The sequence below is a fragment of the Delphinus delphis genome, chromosome 2 (assembly GCF_949987515.2).
Source record: "Delphinus delphis chromosome 2, mDelDel1.2, whole genome shotgun sequence".
In the NCBI taxonomy this organism is placed as follows: Eukaryota; Metazoa; Chordata; class Mammalia; order Artiodactyla; family Delphinidae; genus Delphinus; species Delphinus delphis.
In genome coordinates, this window is record NC_082684.1 from 97862964 (window position 1) to 97884655 (window position 21692).

General features: G+C 51.5%; 1 protein-coding gene across 1 annotated transcript in view; it reads left to right on the forward strand.

Moving 5' to 3' along the window:
* Positions 1-21692, forward strand: part of ADARB2 (adenosine deaminase RNA specific B2 (inactive)) — a 361537-nt gene that overhangs the window by 235449 nt on the left and 104396 nt on the right. The window contains exon 2 of the mRNA XM_060003592.1: positions 20463-20549. Coding sequence (XP_059859575.1) covers positions 20463-20549 — 87 coding nt within the window. The remainder of the gene's footprint in view (positions 1-20462; positions 20550-21692) is intronic.

Consider the following 21692-nt stretch of genomic DNA (forward strand, 5'->3'; position numbering starts at 1 on the left):
GGAATGCTCATCGTGCTTTTTTATTTTTAACTATTTTATCCATATTGTTCAACCTAAAACTAGCTAGGGCACGGAGTAGGAAGTAATTTGGATCAGCGGTACTGTCCCAAACTGCTCTCGTCAGACACAGGGCTGAGCCCAGCGTCTACGTGGTACATGATACGGAAAAGAGACCTGCAGCAGTGACACTTAGCACTTACCTAGATCCTTCCAGGTTGCAAGGGGCTGTGACACAGGCTACCCTTAATGCCCATCAGCCACTCTTGAGTTTGATCCTGTTATTTCCCGTCATATAGAGCAGGAAACTGAGGTCTGGAGACACTCACTGAGCAGATTATGATCACACACCTGGTAAGTGATGAAACCAGGCCTGATATCCAGGCTTTCAACACCAGAATCGCCCACACGAGGCCCCATAACTTAAGTGCCATTGGAGTTCTATCAACGTCCGGAGACCAGGGACGCTACTATTTTAGAGTTCATCAGGAAGACTGCCTGGAAGAGATGGCATTTAAGGAAGCCATAACTTCTCACATTAACTGACAATTATTTTCTTTTTACCCTTTCATCAACTGAGTCAAACAAATAACTTTTCCTAGTCTAGTTTTATCCTTACCAGAAATTGAATTATTGTTTATAATTTTAATAAACAGCTAATCCACTCAATTGAAGTAGCTTATTTGCACAAAACCAACTCGATGAAATGATGAAGGAAAATCCAATCAAATGATCATTTTGTGACATATAAGCAACACACAAAAAAAGAGTGATTTAATTCTTAATTGGAGAGTCTCCATATTCCCAAATATATTCTTCCACTCTGTTGAGGTGTAGTGTCTGTGTATCTGTCATCCCCATACCCCTCTGTGTACCCACCCATCTATTATCCACCCATCTGTTCACCCACCCAAACATCCACCCACCCATCTATCCACACCCCCACCCATCCATCACTCAGATGACAGAGGAGATGGACAGAGGGACAGTGGACAGAGGATGAGCTGTGGGGTGGAACCACTGCTCCCCTGCTGACCCTTCATGCGTGCTTTCACCAGGAAGCCCACCGTCCTACCTCGTCCCGAGTCCGTATGCCCAGCAACCCTCCAAATTGCACAGGGCCCTGCTTCGTCCCCCAGGTTCACTCTGACACCCCCTCCTGACTGTGGCCCCTCAGGGGGAGCAGGGCAGTCTCCGATGCCTCCACACTATTCAGCAGTGGGATCTCGGCCAAGCTGCCTGTGGTCTCATCTGCTCAGAATCCAGGGTCTGCAGCCCCAGGGTCCATCCACCCTCTTGTCGGTCACGAGACAGTGAGCAGGTGCCGCTCTCTGCAGGGTGGTCTCAAGTGGGGAGGACGGTGATGGGCTCAGGGGAAAAGGAACAGTCCGTGTCCCCAAATCTCGCCTGCACACCGGATGGCGTTGCCGTATTTGATGCTCATGACAATGCATGAGTAGCTTCTCCTTCTGTGAAAAGGGGAGAAAACTGGGGTTCAGAGGGTGACTGGGTTCAGAAGTGGCTTGGTAGGACCGAGCAGTTCTGGGGGGACACAGGTCCACAGTGGGACCGAGAGCTGCGCCCGCATCTCATGGGGACCAGCGGACCCGCCAGACCCTGGAGCCGGGCGCACCCAGCACCCGCTCCTCGGCCAGATTCCACCCCCAAGACTCTTCAGATCCTTCCAGTGCTCACGAGTGGATCCCTGAAGTTCTGTCTGTCCACATGCTCTCAGAGAGCGGGATTACTGGGGGCTTCATCCTGGGCTCAGAAGAAATACTTTCTGCTGTTTTGGACTTTTTGGAATTTCTATAATAGCTCTAAAGAAAAACGGAGCGCATTTTTAAAGCAGGAGCAAAGTCACAAACCCACAGAGCTAAAGCTCAAGTTTAATTCAGATTTGCATGCAGAGATTTTTAAAGTTCCTTGGTTCTGCAAACTCTCCTTTTAGCAAACATTCCTGGACTTCCTTTTCAATACATGCTTCAGGTGGCACAGGCAACAACAGAGCAGCCCAGCTCTTGAGGATGTTTTGCAACTTTCTTTAAAGATCCTAGAGCTGTCTGGGTTTGACCCCCTTGGGTGAGTCCCCCCACCCCCCCGGTCTCCAAGCTCGCGGGGTGTGCTGGGACAGGATGGCCCTCCACCAGGCACCCTCATCTCAATTGTTGCCTTTGCCCCAAACGCCTGCCGTGCAGTCCTTGACAGTTTCTCAGAAAACAAGGGCTCTCCTCAAAATTCCTGGTAACTTGGCCAGAGCAAAGCAGAAATTAAGGTATCAGCCCTATTGGAGTCTCCATTTCTGTCGTGTTTTTAAGTCAATTCCAGGTAAAAGTTGTTTTAAACAGAAGTTTTAGAGTATTTACGTAGAGAAATGATACTGACAGTGATGAGGAGACAGCTTCCAAACTTCAGTAAAAAAAGCAGAAAAGCAGAATAGCTTTTGCTGCAGAATGGATTCTTTTGAGCAGTAGGTGGCACGTACTGTGTGCGGGCGCTTTCTCACCCTGTAAGCAGCCTCCCTGCACACAGCAGCCTATAAGTAGCACGAGCGACACGGGACCCACGCCCAGGCCCAGCTGAGACGGGGGGCAGGGGGAGCGGGTGGGCTGCCCCATGCAGCACCGTCCACGACACCCCCGGTCTGTCCAGGCTGCATCGACCTTGGGTCCCCATTCCCACCTGTCCCATCCCCCAGCCCAGCACTGGACCCTGGGTACCTGAAGACAGTTACTGGAGGGGGAAAAGCATCAAATTCTTGGCTTCAGGTTAAAAAATCGAGAGTCTTAGTGTAAGTCAGGTAGGATTTAGGAAAATAGTGCACCAGGAAGCGCTGATTCTTCCGGACACCCTCCCTCCTGCCCATCCGGCCTGGAGGTCAAGGAAGGGCAGCTGGTGTTCCTGGCCGTCCAGGTCCATTCAGTGTTGATCCAGCGCCCTCCTAGCCAGACACACACAGCATCCTCGTGAAAGGCAGCAAAAACTCCCCCCGGAGGTGCTGGGATGAGGGACCCGGGCGCCCCTTCCAGTGTTGCCTGCAGAAGAGAGGGGACACTACAGGCCATCACCCCGGCTCCCTGGGAGACCGTGAAAGAGGGGACAGTCCAGTCTCAGAGGCTTTCCCGCCGGGCCGGCCAGCACCGTTATGGGAGAATACGTCTTTGTTTGATGAGGCCTCCCCACTACCCCAGCAGGGACTGACGGGCCTGTTAGTGGGTGTTCAGTGGACTTGGTAAGTGCCTGTGTGAAATGACACATTAATTCAAAGCAGGGTCACAGACATGGGTGGACTTTGTGGACGGGTCCCTGTGAGTCCTCCCAGCCTTCTGAGGGGGTCTCCTTTGGGGGCTCTGGGCTCGCCCCGTGTTTTGCAGAGCTTCCCAAACACCCTCTTTGTCCCTCTTCCATCCATCATCTACTCAAATGAGAGAGCCAGTAACGCAGTGTCCAGCCCAGGAGGTGGCAGGACAGGCCCCGGGCTGCAGGGATGGATGGGGCCGATGGGGTGGCAGAAATGGCAGGAGGCTAGGTCTGGTCCCCTGAGGGCCCTGGACTGAGCACAGTCTTTGAACCAGTCACAGAAGGTGTTCTCTCTCTGTCCGGCCCGAAGCGTCCTCATTTCAGACAACCCAAGAGAACTAAGCCAGTGCTCTATCCACATTCCCTGTTCTCATTCTACTTCCCAACACCCGGCTTGGTCTGCCCTACGTCACCGTGGCCTACAAGCTCAGGTTATCTGAGAGTTTCTCTGAAGTTTGAGACACCCACCCATCCATGGGGGGTGGGGAGTCAAGGTCATATTTATTTCTGGGAACCCCCAGGGTCAGTGTCAGTGGACGGAGGTTGCAGAGATGAACGAGAAGGGGACCTGTAGGAAGACAAGCCTGAGTGGATTTCAGTCACCTTCCCCTCACCTGCCGAGAAGACCCCCTCGTCTGTTCCCTGTGTCCCGGGAGCTTGTGCTCACGGCTGCAGGACTGAGTTGAAAGCAGGTGTGACCATGTGTCCAGAGGTGTCTGGCAGCCCATGTCCGAGCAGCTGAGGGGGGTCTCGGGCTTGGAAGACAGTGACACACGTCAGCTGATTAGCCCTGAGTGGGAGCCACCAGGATACGGCACCAGGATCCGGACCACACATTCAGTCCATTCAGCAGGATAAAAATCTATGCCTGTATCAAGGCTGGTGACTTTGAAAAGAGCAAATTGTAATCAGAGTCTATAGGCAGAGGGTTTAATAAACAGGTTCGTTTGAGGCATCGTGAAGTTTGGGTGTGTGACGGTACATTTCCCCAGAGCACACTGACTCTTGGGACCCCGATGAATGGAGGTCTCAATGGAGATGGTTTTCTGTGGAAGCTGGGAGTCAGAGAGCCTGAGTTTGAGGAAATCGCTTAATCCTTCCACACCTCGGTTTTCTTATTGATGAGAAGGACAATAATAGCAGCTAACTCGTAAGATTGCCGTGAGCATCAGTTGGGGTAATACACCAAATTGATGCTTTATACCTTTTTCTTGAGACGTAGTCAATAAGCAATAAACACTCGGGTTACCAGCACCGAGCTGATTACAGGCACTGGGCACAGGGAGGACGTGCAGGGCTGTCCTCTTGTCGGCTGGCAGCTGTACCCCAGGTCACCCCAGGGGCTCTGAGGACCTGCTGGGAGCAGGTGGAAGGCTCCCTGGGGATGGAGGAGGCGGGGGGGGGGTTCGCATGCCCACTCAGCTCTAACACCAGGAATTGTATGTAGGAAGCTTCTAACTGAAATTTAATTTAGTTAAATTTGGGCAAAAAGGGAGGTAGGGTTCCTCAAAGTATAAGTTCTTGAACAATTTTAATGAGAAGAACTAGTAGAAAATATGTGCTCTGGGGCTTGACCCACTGCTTCCTCGGGGATGAGAGAGATGGTCCTAATATATTTCATTCCGGCTCAAATTTGGGGGATCTCAAAAAGACTGTCCATCACTTAGCCTTTGGGAGTCTGGTCAGCATCTCTTTGGATCCTTGGATTTCTCTGAAGCAATGCAAGTCTCTCTTGGAGGGTGGAACTGGACGCTGGGTCCCCGGCAGCTCACAGCCCACGATGCTGCTGGGCTCCAGGAGAGGAGATGGCTGAATCCTGCAATGACGTGTTTTCACCAGGTGCACAGGCGGCCGAAGTGGAGTCCACGCATCCCAAGCCCCCAGGCGTGGTGCTGACCTTGCCGGGCCCACTCTGACACACACCAGCAGAGCAGTGACAGCCCCACGGATGAGTGGCTCTGTCTTTGCAGAGTTATCGTCCATCTCGAGACTCAAGGGCAGGCTGTCAGCTTGCCGCTCGGGGACCAGGGCGCACAGTCCCCATCATCACTCCTGATGCATCTCGCAGAGAGGCAGGGCCTGCGAGAGTCTCGGAGGTGTGTCCCCAGAAGCTCGATGGGCCCCGAGGAAGCTCCTCAGCTGAGCCCTCTGCACGCAAACCTCTCAGATCTCAAATACGGCATCCACAAGCTGTGGCTTTCTGCGCGGCCACGTTCACAGGCTGTTCCCGGCGACACTTGCTTAGGTCAAAGAAAGGATTTGCCTTCTGTTCCTCCTCCTTTTGGACGAAAACACTTATGTTTTAATTAAATAAGCCATAGGGCACTCCGGAGCTTGTCATCAGGAAGGCACGAACGGAGCGAGAGCCCATTAGCACGAAGGTACCCCCGTCCTGGTCGGCCTCCGCCTCCAAGCTCTGGAAAGGAGGGTCATGACCCAAGTTCCCTCTGAGCCCTGAGGGCAGCCGCACCCCAAGCTCACAGGCAGCTGGTGCTGTGACACTGCTCCCCTAGTTCATCTCTGACCAGCTCTGCTGGGACGGGAGCTCCACAAACTCACCTGACAGCACACCTGATGACACACCTGATGACCCACCTGAGGACACACTTGGAGCGTAGGAGCCAAGAGACCCGGGCCACCTGGAGGACACAGACAACAGGCGGCCCCTCAGAGGAAGGGCGTCGAGGCGCTGCAGGAGCCTGGGGGAAGAATGCACCCCCAGATACCCCGCAAAATGAACAGGCTGTGGGTGTCAGAGAGGAGACGTGCCAGTCCAAGTGAATCCCCGCCTGCCGCTGTGACAACACCCGACCTCTCCAGGTCCCCTGATGGGCCGGGCGGCCGCTTCCCCCAGAAGCCGCCTGAGTCTGTTCACTGTGCCAAGAACAAGCCCCAAGTGGAGGTGGCCCCTCCTGACTGTAGTAGCACAAAGTTCTTTAAAAAAACACATCCCAATTTCAAGGAGCGGAGCCAGGCTTGTGACTCTCCCTGCATCTCAATCTGCGGTTCTAGCCTCGTCCACAACAGATGGGGGTGACAGCCGGCCAGGGTCCTTGTCACACGGACACATGGAAGCTGACAGATGCCCCTGGTGGATCATCGGGACACGGACACTTCTGGCCAATGGGCCCCCGTGGAGCCTCTCACATGCATGGGTCCTGGGATGATCAGTGACCCAGAGGTATAGTGTGAGTCCATCTCACACGGAAATGAGCCGACAGAAAACGTGTAAAGAGGCAGGTGGTGAGTGGGTTTGTAAGTTAGGACGTGTCTGGTTGCAGGGGTCAGACACCCAGCAGTAGCCTGTGGGCCGTGCACGGTGGCCTGAGGCCAGGCTCTCCTACGGCTGCAGGGGATCAGCTCCAGGCTCAGAGGGCAGGGGGCTGCTCTTGCCCATTAGAGAAACGGGGGTCCTGGCCCGACCCTTCATGGTCATGCAGCCCCACTTGAAAGGCCCGCCCTTGGCTCAATCCTCTGCTGTCTCCTTCTGGAAATCGTAATGCTCCCTGAACAAGGACCCACGTTTCCATTTTGCACTGGGCCCAGCGGATCCCATGGTCCACTCTGGCCAGGAGGGGGGTTCTTCTGATCAGGTCATGAGAGCCCCCCTTGGAGCTGAGAGTGGGGTCGGCCTTACCCAGCCCGTAGGCCAGGAGTCAGGAACGGGCGCCCCCCAAGGAAGTGGGGGAAGGAAAATAGGTGCTGAGTGACAATGCACCCCACTAAAGCGGGGGGCCTTTACCTGGCTCGGAGATGCCAGCTCATCTTCCAGCAGGTGTCTGTGAACGATTAATATAGTTTATACTTAATGGTTACATGTAAAGGACACACTATTACAGTCATTTCTCAGGTGTGTGTGGATAGTAACCTTTGGACCAAAATCTGCATTGCTTGGTTGACAAGGGAAATATGTCTTGAGCTTAGACTGGAGTGTAAGTTCAGAGGAAAAGAACATTCTCTGTCCTGGACCCTCCTACAGACCAGTGCTCCACAGGTATACGTAGAATGGCTGTTGAACAGAACTTCAGAAATAACATGACAAGATCTTCTCTGACTAGACCACATCTTTACGCATTCACACCCACTTTTGTACCAAATACAGAATTATTTAGGTTCCTGTTCCCTCCCCCTCCCCCAGGCTCAGAGGTTCCCAGCCGTCACTTAGGAAATGCCCACAGGGCTGTCCCAAGGACGTGGTGAGGCCTCTGCGGCCCCATCTGTCAGCTCGTCTCAGGTTCTGTCTCCTGGAAAGAAGTCCCTGTGATGCTGGGGCAAACGGGCTCCACGGCTGGGGAGCAGCTGTGCGCTCGTGGCTGAGATTTCCTAGTGACCTTAGCACGTGGCCCTTCGAAGTCCTCCGAAGCCCTCCAGTAAAGAAGTCTGCTTCACTTGACAGAACTTAGATTCCACCAGTGCATTTGCTCCTGGAAATGTTTGGGGTAATAATACCTGTCTTTGTTTGGCAGAACTGCTGCCCCAGGTCTTACTGCAGTTCTCTAAAGAAAACCAGACGCCACCGTATGCTGACTTTGCTCAGAGAAAGGGCGGGCCCCGTGCAGAAAAGTGAAGGGCAGGTGGGTGGCATCCTGGCCGGCAGGCGGGTCCAGCAAATCGTGATGAAACTTCAACTCTTAGGGATAAATTGGGGACACAACGCTGAATAATGTACGATCCGTTTCCCAGAGGCATTTACAATTCAGTGGGGTCGTAGGGTGCCACCTCAGCTGCCTGGTGGGGGCTGCGTGAGCCCGTGTGTTGATCGGGGAGGATGCCGAGGCTGGAAGGGGAGCTGAGGCGACGCGTGTACGGCACACGCGGCGCCATTGCCCGTGAACCATGGTACCCGCGTGGTAACTGTGCTGCCGAGGGTCACGTCACCTCTCCCCACGCGACTTTCCTCTCCGACGTGGATGGGGGGGCGGGGGGCGGTGGACATGGGAGGTGGACAGGGCTGCGAAGCAGGACGTGGAAAAGTGGTGACAATGCCGCAGGTGCCGAGCGTGGTGCTTCACCAATGGCGTCCGTCCACCAGGATCCTGGGAAACAACGCCTGCCCCGCTGCCACGCAGAGGGCAAGGTCTGGCCTCCCCCAATCCCCCCTGAAAGCTGAGGCCACATCCCTCCTGCTCCCACGGGCTCGGCACAATTTTCACTGCAACTCGTGGAAAAGTAGAAAACTGAGGTCCGGGCCCAGCCGGGTGCTGCCTCACCTGACACCATGCAGCCCTGTAAGCCTGACTGTCAGCGTTGGTGACACTCCGTGGTGTCACTCGGAGCCTGGCAGGGCCTGGGGTCCCAGCAAAGAGTAACGTGGATTCTCCCCTCAACATGAGCTGACAGAGTTAGTGCCTGACAAGGCATTCTTGGAACTCTCCGACTTTTCAGGTCTTCTCAGAGCCCAAAACGGAGACACTTTCAGTTGAAGAAGCAACAATTCCAACCTCCACCCACTCCTGTGTTTAAGTGTCAGCCCCACCCGACCAGACTCAGCCCAGCATGCCCACCCCCAGCACCGCTGCCCCAAACAGTTCCTCTCTAGCACAGGGCCTGACTCCAAAAACACAAAAGCACGTCCTCAGGCAAACTAAACACATCCACGTGCCACATCTTATTACCAAACCACGTGGAATGCAAAATAAGAGTGTTAAAAATGAGCCTCGCAGTGATGGGGGTGACTCGCATCGTATCCTGGGCACCGGCCGCTGGGAAGCTGCGTAACACCGGGTGCGTCTCCTCCAACACACGCGCACAGAGCCCGCAATAACTCAAGGTATTTTATCACTGTATGTCCGCAGGCCAGGCATCAGATGGGAAAAACACTCTTGAAACAAAATTAAATAGTTTTAGATCTAATTTTACCAGGCTGAACTGGGTTGCAAATTGATTTTCGTGGAATCTAATAGAGAACACACACGTTGCCTCTTATAGAAAATCCACCTACCACGCCGCTTTCTACTCCACTGCTTGCTAGAAGTAATAAGAAACTAATATTTCACAAGGCAGTGTGTCTCGTTCTGTAAACGGCCTCTGGCTCTGAAGGAGCCGGGAGCGGCCTGTTGGGGAGCCCAGCGCAGCGGCCGCTCCGTCCGGCACCCGGAGTGCCCAGCCAGCCTGTGCTCACCGGCCTCACCTCGTCCTCGTCCGGCACACACTCGCTTTTCTGTTCATTTTCTCCTCTTCCTCTTCCTCACACCTGCCTCCAAACACAGGCAGCGTTGGGCTGTGACACAGAATGGGCATCGTCATATCATTGGACGACCTCTGCCCCCTCCTGGAGGGCTCCCTGACGTCTGCTCCCTGGGCAGGCCCCTGCCTAGTTCTCTCTCTGTTAAAGCATCCCTTATAGTCCTGGTCACAGGACATAGGGACTCTTCTCTGCTTGGTCACTTCCCCAGTTTCCTCAACAGCAACTCTTAAGACTGGAGCACCTCCAAAACGATATCACAAAACCCCTGAGCAGGTGAATACTGACATTTATTTACAAGGCAGTCTTAGGGCACGATTATCCACACCTCACCACCATGACTCCTGCAGGCTGCCTGCAGCCCCTCCTGATGCCTGAGAATTCGTTAGCAACTTAACCAGGAGGCTGAGAGGCGGGGTCCCAAGCCACAGACGTGGACGACCCTGCCAACCGACAAGAGTTCACTCAGAAAGGAGGGAAAGGCTGCACTGTGGTGAAATCCAGGAGCAAAGGAAAAGGACCCTGTTGACCAAAATTCTGTTCAGTCCCATCTGACTAGTGCCCACGCATCCCATGAAATGGTCCTGTCTGCAGATCGCAGGATCTTATCATGAAAACAGAAGGGAATCCTCCCCCGCATGAATTCCACATTCTAGTCGGGAGAGGTGGGAAGTCAAGCAAGTGTGACACATGGTGTTGAAGATGCTGATAAAGGCTGTACAGAAAATACAGCAGGAAGAGGGAGTTCTAGGCTGTTCTACGCTATTCTGGAACATTCTAGATCCTGGGGTGTAGTAAGTGCTCCATCAATCTTCGCTGAATAAACAGGTGATGGAATCAACGACCAGCTGTTTCCTCCCTGGGTTCAAGTAGCCAGACTGACGGGGGACAGTACTTGATGTGAAGGACATAGAGGCGCAGGGGCAGGCGTGGTCGGGGGCCGGGAGGGAGGGGTCTTCTCAGCACTCTGTAGGACTGATGTCTGTCAATACGTGTGACCCCATTACGTGGGGTAATGGGGAACATCATGGATCATTACACACGTCAGAACGGTGGAGGGCTGCTGGGGTCAGCTCCGGAAGGGTGATTAGCAACCCTCACTTGTCCTGAGACGGTCTGCATGAAGAGACCAGTCCATTAGGGAGCTTCAAATTAATAAACATCATTTCATACATTAGCCAAGAGGTCCATTCTAAAGAGAAATAATTAAACTTGCAAATCCAGATACTAGCAGTTTGACCTGCTCTCTAAACAATTACTTATGTGATCAGTTGTTCTATTTTTGGTTATTGAAGTGTCTAATTCTTGTAAGAGATAAGAAATTAGCCACATTCAAACTGCCCTGAAGAAGAAAACAGTGTTGACAACCAGTCTAAACAAAGCCCGCGGAGGACAGGGCGACCTGCAGGGAGGTTCTGTCATGTCTTGTTTCTAGTTTCCAAATGAGCTCAACTCAGTACTTAAGTAATTAAAGTAATATTAGAAAATAAAAGAAAAATAATCCTGGATCCGGTGGCCTTTGGGAATGTAAGAGGCGACAGCATCCGCTCAAGGCCTAGAAAGCTGCAGAGAATGATGGTGTCCTGTGACGCGCTGGATGGTGTTAAGGGGCAGAGAAACCTTTTTATAAAATGGAAATAGAAGGAAAGCTATAAAATAGAGGGACTTGTGGTTAGCATGTCTCCAAAGAGAGGAGGGCAGGGAGGCCAGAGATGCCAGCAGAGGAAGCACCAGACGTGTGAAGAGCCAGCAACATGGAAGGAGGACTTTGGGGACGTGAATCGCAGAGCCTGTGCAGGACTCGCCCCTCGCGCAGAGGGTTGTACCTGTCACCGTATCTGCAGGTCACTGACAACAGTTCTCGGAGGACTTGCATGGGTCTTTAGGGTCAAATTCTCACCTCCTGAGAATTTCCTGCTTCAAGCTGGTTCTTTAACTCAATTCCTGACCCGAATCACAGGACCATCCCTCGAGGCCTCACGGGTCCTCAGAGCTGGTGAGCAGTGGAGGCTCCCCATTTCAGCCCCAAACTCCCTGCAGTTCAACCTCCCACTGGAGCCCTTGGTCACCTGCTCTCTCTGACCAGGTGACCAGGAGCACCCTCCGCCCCTACCAGGGACCCCTCTGTGGACGCACGACTCACTGTGTCACAGACGAACACAGGAAACCGCAAGACAACAGGTTTTTCCTCTCTCCTTGGACGTTGGAGCTGACATCAACACCACCCTCCAACAACCGTGAGTGCCAGCAGCCCTGGAACCAGAGGAGACCGTCCCAGACCGTCCCAGAGGGGGCTTCCCACGGCAGACACCTGTGTGAGTGACGTGAAGCGAGAACACATCTGTTTTCCTAATTGGAGAAACACATTTCAATCTGGGCAAAAACTTTGCCCAGAAAAGTCTACAAGACAGGTGCTACCAACCAGGGTGCTGCAGGCCAGGCACTCGGCACCTGGACAGACAAGGGACATTTGCTGAAGGAGTGGCTGGTGGGCCTCGACCACACTGGCCAGAAGGAGGATCAGGAAGATGTCCTGGAAGCAACTCCGGCTTTCCCGTCAGGTCTCGGAGCCTGGAAAGGCCTTGGACAGCGTCGCGCGGAGCTCAGCTCCCCACCTCCCTGGCCATCCGCCACCCGTCCCCAGGTTGGCCTCTCCCCGCGTGATGGAGAAGGTGGCGCACAGCGTGTCTGGCCGCAGGGACGTCGGGTCTGACACCACGCACTGTCCAGCAGGACCACTGTCCTCAGTGTGAGGGGCAGAGCCCAAAGTAACCCTTGCACCCTGAGGTTCGTGGGGGACCCGAAAGGAATCTAGAGAGATGTCTACACTGGCGTGTGCACCACTCCCTGTGGAGCATCAGAGGACAGCGCAGGGCTTCCCAAGCCCCTGAGCGCCCTGGCAAAGTGTGAACACACACCTTTAGATGCAGATTTTCTGCTGTTTAAATGCACTTTCTGGCAGAGCCCCGTCCCGTCAGTCACATGTCAGCCATCCGTGTCTTTGCCTGCTGTTCACGTAGAATGATCTGGTGTGAGCTGGTTTGTTTTAGGCTCCCACCCCTGCTTCCCAAAATAATCCAGGTGTAGCTGGGATGTCTGCGTGGTCCTCAAGGCTGCTCGCAGCACCGGGACCGTGGCCTGGGCAGAACCCTCCGGGAGGTGGCATGGGGAGCTGACATGGGGAGGTCTTAGCCCATGACTTTGAGGGGTAGCTTCCCAGGAGGAGAACAATGTGCCCGAGAAATTAAACCACGAGGAAATGGTGGATTCCATAAGAGACGTCTTATTGCTCCAACAACTCCTTGAGAGCCATGCTTCTAATTCCCGTGCACTGGAGGTCCTATTTTATAAGCATATTTATTAGCCGTCCTCCCAGCGGCAGGAGCTACTGCAACTCTCACTTAGGGGATCCCTTCCCATGAAATTTGGGAGCTTTGAAGAGGAATTCAGGCGTTGGATATTCCTGACTTCCTTTGAGTCTGTAATGGATGAAAAAGTCTCCTCCTCTTCAACCCCCATCCCAGCCCTGCACGAAGGGTCTCCCGGGTAAGCCCAGAGACCCCAGCCTCACACCCAGGCCAGGGTGTCGGCTGCAGAGTCCTCACCGGCTCATTTGGAAGTTTCAGCCCCTTGGAGCATAAACATGGACGGTTATTGTGCTTTTTTCTGCTTTTCTTCTTTTAACCTCCTCTGTCCCCTCCTCCTCTTTGTCCCTCAGTGAGTCTCAAGCAGGCCCGTCACTTTCTAGTTATTTCCAATCTATGAAACTCAGCCCAGATGGAAGTTGACCATCTCATAACCAAGTCTGAGCCCATCCAGGGAGATGGAAGGGGAAACATCTCTGTTTAATTGGCCAAAGTCGAGGTGTGTCCACCAGATATTTTAACTGGCCCCCGTGTCCCCTCAGCAACAGTTTCCAGATGTCGGGTCTCCCGGGGGCAAGTGCGGGGTGATGCTGGGCACCGTGTCTGGGCCTCAGACCCATCTTGGATGAGAGTTTTCTCTCCCCCTCCTTCTTCTTCCCTCCCTCCCTTTCTCTCTCTCCCTCTCCCCCACTCTCCCCTCTCCCACCATCCCTCCCACTCACCCCTCACAATCCAGAAGGTTTATGTTTGCTGCCCTCCAGCCCCCTGGGGGCCCCTGTTCAGAATCAAGACTCCAGGCCCATGGTGGTGAGGATGCACCCAGACAGAGCTGCAAAGGTAGCCCCTCTGCCAGCCTGGCCTTCCCCTCCCCTGACTTGGGTCATCCCAGACTCACCTTTCAGTGGAAGTACGCTTAGCTCTGGAGCCAGGCCTCCTGTGCGCAGTAAGGGGTGGGCGGTATTATTAGCTATCAGGTCACCTCCTGCAAGATGCCCGCCCCCCCACCGACCTCCCGGGTGCCCCTGGACAGGCCAAGTCCCTGAGCACCCTTCCTTCCTAGCATTAGAGTGTGAAATTATTGGTTAGGGGTACAACTAATTTGCATTCGATGAAGATTTGTTGAGTGAATATATTAGTGGGCTCAGGCTGCCATGACAAAGGACCACAGACACAGGTTTAAACAACAGACATTTATTTCTCATAGTTCTGGAGGCTGGCAGTCTGAGATCCAGGTGTGGGCAGGGCTGGTTCCTCTGAGGCCTCTCCCCTGGGTGTGGACGCCGCCTTCTCCCCGTGTCCTCACGTGGTGGTCCCTCCACGAGTGTCTGGGTCCTCACCTCTTCTTTGAAGTCACATGGGATTACGATCTACCCTGAAGACATCATTTAATCTTAATCGCCTCTTTAAAGACCCCATCTCCAAATGCAGTCACATTCTGAGGTCCTGGGGGTCAGGACTTAACGTGAATTTTGGGGGAGGACACAGTTCAGCCCATACAAAGAACGAGGAACAGACACAGGCTGGCTGCCTGTTTCAAGACCAAAAGCATGAGTTTTATGCACCTGGGAGTTTCCAGAAGAGCCTCACTCCTTGTGAGAAGCAGACCCTCTTGTGTTACAGAACTCGGGGCAGACCCAGAGTTTTTCTTCGCCTGAATCCCCTTGTTCATAGATGGCAGCTTGAAAATGGCCTCTTAAAATACACATTCCTGAAAATCTGCGAGAAAATATCTTTGCCTTTCCTCCAAACATTATTCCTTTCTCCTACCTGCATGGAGGTTAATTATTTTCTTACTTCCCGAGGTCACCCACCTGTTCAGGCTGATTTGCGTTTGTGTTTGGATAGAAGCGGCATCCGTTCAAGACATACCTGTGTTGGGGGAGAAGATACAGTCAGGGAGGAAAGTGGGTCAAGTCTGAGGGGGGCCATCTGTCAGAGTGCGTTTTGGCAAAAGGAAAACATAAGAAGGGAACGTGTAAAGGAGGCTGTGGTTTGTAGCCCAAAGGTACTGACCGCGCTCGGCGGCTTCCAACTGTCACCTTCTTTCTGTTTCGCAGCTGAGCTGGGCTGGACGGGGCAGCGCCTGGCCCACAGACGCAGAGGACACAAGCACAAAAGCTCACTCCAAACGGTTGAAATAGGGCAGAACCCAAGTGCGTGATTGATCTAATTTTTAAAAAATAACCTATGAACTATTTAGTGCTTTGCAGTAGAAGATCAAATCCTTAGGTATTTTAGCAATTACGGTTTTTATTAAAATTTCCAGCAAACATGTTATTTCCCATGGACGGATTTTCCAGGTAACTGACATGGGCTCGTGCCGCAAGACATTTTTTAAATTTTCATCTTACTTGGTAAAAACTGTTTCATAAATTGTTGATAAACACAACAGTCTGTGAAAGCAAACACGGCTTTCACAAAAGCAGGCTCCAAAACGTCGACATTTTCCGGCTCCTCGTGGGTAAACTGAGTCTCCGCAGCTGCGGGACGTGTGGCGGGGCCTGATGCTTGCAACCTTCCGTGGCCCGCATCCCGCTCACGTGGGTTCTTGCTCCCTCTGTTTCCATATGTACGGCTGTCTGGACGTGAGTCCGAGGACCGCTCCAAAGAGCCTTATCTTTGAGAGTCTTCTTAAAGCCTTTTAAATACATTGGAGCTTCCAAATCTATAAAATAAGCAAAAAAGAAAAAAGAAAAAGATAAACCCACGTCCCGATAAGGGGGCCTGACTGCACCTACAGTTTACCTTTAGTCCCAGCCGTTCAAGGGTGTGTGTTGATATCTCTCTATGGTTTTAGTTTGCATTTCCTTAACGTGTACCACCGTTGAGTGCTTGGAGATGTGTTTATTGGCTATGTGAATATTTTCCTTTGTCAAGTTTCTGTTCAAGTATTTTGCCCATATTTTTAATTTGAATTTGTTGTCCTTTCTTATTACGTTATAAGAGTTCTTCTTTTATTCTGGATAAAAATCAGTTGTCCTGATTGTAAATATATTATCCCAATCTGTGGCTTGCTTTTAGTTTGCTTAACAGTGTATTTCATTGAGCTGAAATTTTTAATTTTGATGAAAATTATATTTTCTTTTATGATTGGTGCTTTCTATGTCTAAGAAATCTGACAACACGGAGACCATGAAAGTAATCTCCTATATTTTCTTCTAGGAGTTTCATAGTATTAGATTTTATGATCCATTTAGTGAACGTTTTCATTATGATACAAGATAGAGCTCAGAATTCACTTTTTTCCAAGATGGTGTACAGGTTTTCAGCACTGTTTGTTAAAAAGACTTTCTTTCACCTCAGTGTATGACTTTGAGATCTTTGTTGAAAATCGGTTGATCACACAGGTGTAATTCCATTTCTGAACCCTCCATATTGTTCCATTTTTCTATCTTTATGTCATTACCAAATTGTGTTTGTTCTTCATTATCAATATTGTCAACCAATGGGATCTCCTCCGTTTCCAGGAAACGGCTTCTGCCCCTGAAAATGCTTCTCCATGTGCTCCAGAAATATCTGAAATCACATCAACTTGGGCCAGAGCCACTTATTTTGCAGTGAGCAATGAGGTTTATAACACAAATGCCCTGGATCATTCCAAGTAATTCACTAAAAACACCGTTAATATGATGGATGGTGACCAGAACTTCCCTAGAAACAACCCCTGATTGGAGGCCACCCCAGGTGCTCTCCTCACAGGGGCCAGTCCAGGTCAGTGCACCTCACCCAGGCCAACATCCAGCTTGTTCCCAGGGCCCCTGGGCCCGAGCTGAGAGCCACAGACACAGCTGTGCGGCAGGGAGCACCCAGCCCTTCCAGCCGCTTTCCCTGGAGGAAGACCCTCTCCTTCTGCTGACTCTCCAGTGAGAGGCTGGGAGTCCTGTTAACCAGCTGCTTTCAGCGGACCCAAACCAGAGCTGCAAGAAAGAAAAGCAGGGCCTCTATTTTCCATCAGTAAGTAACCGGCATGAAACCAGGTTTTCAAAGGTGACCGTGAGGAACACAAAGACCAGAACCAGTTGGCTACTGGGGCTCTGCTCACCTGAAGCCAGTAGAAGTAGATACGAAACTGACAGGCACATGTCAAGGAAACAACTACCGAAAAAGTCATCGACAGCAAATAATTTCTTTTAGAATTTTTCTAAATAGAAAATGTAATTCCTCACCCTTTTTCCTAATGACCTTGTAAAGGCTCGGTCTGGGGGAATTCCCTGGCGGTCCAGTGGTTAGGACTCTGCACTTTCGCTGCCAAGGGTGCAGGTTTGATCCCCAGTCGGGGAACGAAGATCCCGCAAGCCGTGCGCTACGGCCAAAAATTTATAAATAAATAAATAAAGACTCGGTCTGTCCTTTCTTAAGAACAATTGTTTCTCAGTCAGAGGGTATGTGCCTTCAGGGTTAAACATTTCTCTTTCATGAAGTATCGTGGCAGGAGATGGTAGCTGGAGCTTCAGGTGGGCTGACTCAGCAGCTTTGATGCTTCCTGCCTGGTTTGTCTGCTGGGTTTAAGCCGGCCCGTGAAATCCAAAATCCACCGAGGAGTGGATGGGGCAAGAAGGGATAGGGTTCACAGAAAAACCACAGGATGTCCAGTCAAATTTGAATTCTTTTTTATTTTTTAAATTGTAGTAAAACTTGCATAACATAAAATGTACCATATTCACCTTTTTAAGCATGTAGTTCAGTGACATCAAGTACATTTGTATTGTTGTGTAACCATCACCACATCTGTGTCCAGAGCTTTCTTATTTCCTCAAACTGAAACTCTGTCTTCACTAAACAGCTCTCCCCCTCTCCACCCCACAGCCCCTGGGAACCACCATCCTCCTTTCTGTGTCTATAATTTCTACTTCTCTAGGGACCTCATCTACGTGGGTCATACAGCATTTGTCTTTTTGTGCCGGCTTATTGAGTTTAGTATAATGTCTTCAAGGTTCATCCGTGTTGTAGCCTGTGTCAGAATTCCCTTCTGGGAATTTTTAAGGACAAATAATATTCCCTTGTGTGTACAGACCACATTCTTTATCCATCCATCCATCCTTCCATCCGTGGACACTTGGGTTGCTTCCACATTTGGCTATGGAGAATCATGCTACTGTGAATGTGGGTGTACAAAGAACTCTTTGAGTCTCTATTTTCAGTTCTTTTTGGGTCTATACCCAGAGCAGAGTTGCGGGTTTCACAGTGGTTGAACCATTTTACATTCCCACCAACAGTGCACAAGGGTTCCAATTTCCCCACATTCTCACCAACACTTGTTACTTTCTAGGTTTTTTTTTTGATAGCAGCCATCCTAATGTGTGTGAGATGGTGTCTCACTATAGTTTTGATTTGCATTTCCCTAATGATGAATGACGTTGAATATCTTTTCATGCGCTAATGGCCATTTGTATATCTTCTTTGTAGAAATGCTTATTCAAGTCCTTTGCCTTAAATTTGAATTTCAGATGAACAATGAATAATTTTTTTAGTGTATGTATGTCCCACATGATATTAGAGATGTATATTCACAAAAAAGTATCTGTTGTGTATTCACAACTCAATCTTAACCAGGTGTCTTGAATTTTTATTTGACAAATCTGGCCACCCTAGAAATCGAGAACTCTGATGGATGGAAAACAATATTTAAGTATTTCACAGTTCGGCTAAGGTGAGCTCTGAATTGTTTTAGTGTGTTTTTGTGGGTGTCTGGCTGGTAGCCCTGCTTTATTAGAAGATTGTAATTTCATTTTGAGAGGCTCGAGACTAAATCATTTGAGCTTCACACTCTTTCTGGGACATTATTGGGCTCCCTTAATGAAATTATAACTCAAGCAAGAGATTTCATTCTCGTGTAGTAAATTAGCTCGGCCATGAGGGTTTGGGGAACTGGGCCTTCCCTGGGCTTATTCTTCGTGTTCGGCAGAGTGAAGAGGTAGCAGGCCTTCTGTACTTGAGTTATTTATTGTTCTCCGAGTGAACATTGTATTGTTGCTCGTCCCTAACGGAAACAACAGCTGTTAACAGGCTCCTGAATGAATTTCAATGTGAACTCCCTGGCCTCTGGAAAGCTCAGCTAAAGAGAAAACAGGCTCAGAATTGAAACAAAAAGAGTAAGTTTCAGGCCTGAGTCTGGACACCTGGAGGCTGACTGCATAATAAGCAGCCGGTTGACGTTTCCAGGAGAGATCAACTTAGATGAGCCCCAAACCAGAGCTCCTTTCCTACGACAGGAGCAGACAAAGGCAGCATGGTGCACGGAGCATGTTAAAGTGTCCCTGACGAGGGACCCTGGACAACCCGGCCAAGGGCAGGGCAAGGGCAACCCCATGGCGACCCTGTGACACACTGGATGAGCAACAGGGATTCTGCCTTCTGCGGTTTTCTAAACATAGTCAAGGTTCACATGGAAAGTCACAAAGCTGCAGCCTCGAGGGGACAGAGCCGTGAGGGGCAGGGGTCTGAGCACAGCGGCTCTGGGGGTGTCGGGGCTGAGTTCTCCTGTGGACTCACTTCTGGTTGGGGTTAAGGTTAGGCTTAGGGATTAGGGATTAGGGTTGGGTTAGGGGTTTGGGTTAGGGGTTAGGGTTAGGGTTGGATTAGGGGTTTGGGTTAGGGTTAGGGTTGGGTTAAGGGTTTGGGTTAGGGTTAGGGCTAGGGGTTAGGGGTTAGGGTTAGGGTTGGGTTAGGGGTTTGGGTTAGGGTTAGGGTTAGGGGTTAGGGTTAGGGTTGGGTTAGGGTTAGGGGTTAGGGGTTAGGGTTAGGGGTTAGGGTTAGGGGTTAGGTTTAGGGTTAGGGGTTAGAGTTAGAGTTAGGGCTCTGATATAAGGAGCTTTCCTCTGGTCCCTTCAGTAGTCATTCTTTCATTTCTCCCAGTTGGGCTTCAACCCACCTGTCCTTCGTCTTTGTTCAGAGGGAAATAGCTGAGCCCTTTGGTCCCAAGCGCCACCCCCTCTCGGGTCCGAGTTCCCCTCTGCGCTGTGCTCAGGAGGTCTGCAGCCGGGACCACCCCCGGGGCTGCAGGCAGGGGGTCCCTGGGCTCCTCTCCCACTTCAGTTACCGCCCCCACTTCAGGGGAACCTCTAGGGCCCCTGACCGTTCCCTCCTCCTGTTCAGTCTACTTTTGCTCAAACAAACAGTAGCTATATTTTACAGGTTCCATAAGTCCTTTTTTTTTCATGCCCTCAAGCCCACAAACAGGTTCTCCACTACTGGGGAGAAATAGTCTTGGCTCTGTTTGCAGGACTCTCGTTTCATTGAGGCATTTCTTCACTGGCCTTAGCTACTCTCTGCGAAACGTCCTTTGTCTGCAGACCCTGCCCACCCAGCTCCCTGCAGGCTCAGGCTAGGGGGCTGCCCTGCAGATGGTGACTTCGTTTTGAGGGACATGGAGATGCCAAAAATAAGAAAAGAAGAAAGATGGAAATCATAAAGTTTAAAATTGAATGGAGAGGGGAATTTGATAAAATGCTGTCAGAAATTCAATAAAAGACTGAACCAGAATGAAGTGGCTAAAACCAAAAATGACCTTTCAACCTCCCATGTCCAAACCCTCAGTAATAAGAACATATGACAGCACTGAGTTTTTCTGGAACTCGATGTCAAAAGTGCATTTCCTGTCCTTCTTTTCTTTCCAGACAAAGTGAGCACGCTGTCCGCCTTCATCGCTTCCTTCAAGCACGTGAGCCCCGGGGCCGCACACACGGAGGATGAGGACAACCTCAGTAAGCAGAGCCCCTCCCCCGAGAGCCAGGGTCCCAGCCCCACGTGCAGAGGGGGGACCCCAAAGGCTGAGACCCTTGGGGTGCTGGGGGGCACCACCTGGGCTTCCCAGAGCAGGAGGACCTGCTCCCACCCCCCTGGGATCCCTTCCCCGCCTGGAATCCCGTTCCCCCCTCCCCAGGATCCCATCCCCCCGCAGGATCCCATCCCCACCTGGAATCCCATCCCCCCCACACCGAGATCTTATCCCCCCTGGAATCCCATCCCCTCCTGGGATCCCATTCCCCCTGGAATCCTGTCCCTACCCGGGATCCTTTCCCCACCTGGAATCCCAATCCCCCCGTGGAATCTCATCCCCCCCGCCCATGGAATCCCATCCCCTCCTGGGATCCCATCCTCCCTGGAATCCCGTTCCCCACCCCCAGGATCCCATCCCCACCTGGATGGTAGGAAATATTAGCAGTGACTGTGTGATTGAGAACTCTAGGTTCTGGAGTTCTCAAGAAAAAAATCTAGTTCTCTGGGACCATCCCTTCTCTCTTTCCTTTATTTTTTCCCCTCCAAACCAAAAAGGGGAAAAAAAGAAAAGAAAAATGAACACAGCCTGTTTGAACAGTTTGTACAATTATTTAACAAGGAAAGAGCTGGACGGGTGCCTGCAGTCGAAACAATGTTTGGCTCATGAAACCGGAGAGACAACAAAGCCGTGTGGGGTGGGGACTGAAAAGCCGGTTGGGGATGGATCTGCTGGGAGTGTGGAGGAGACCCCAGAGCAGAAAGAGCATGTGTGCCGGTGAGGGAAAGTCCAGGCGTGTCTGTCGGGTGGTGCACCCCCTCTTGCTTGTAGAAGGAAAACATGGGGGATGAAACAGTCCAAATGACAGGAACACCGCTTGCATTTCAGAATTACCTGACAGGTGGTTACCTTTGCAGCTGGAGTCAGGCCTGTACTTGTGGGGAGCGAGAGACTAGCTGCCGGTCACTGGGTTTTGGTGGGGCCAGGAAGCCACGGCAGGAGGGACTGGCCCTGGAACGTTGTCCACTCAGCCTCAGATTTTAAGAAACACGACAAGCTCTCATGAATATCCCCTTCCCACAAAACACAGTCACCAACAAGATGGGAAGCTGAGGCTGTTACCCTGACT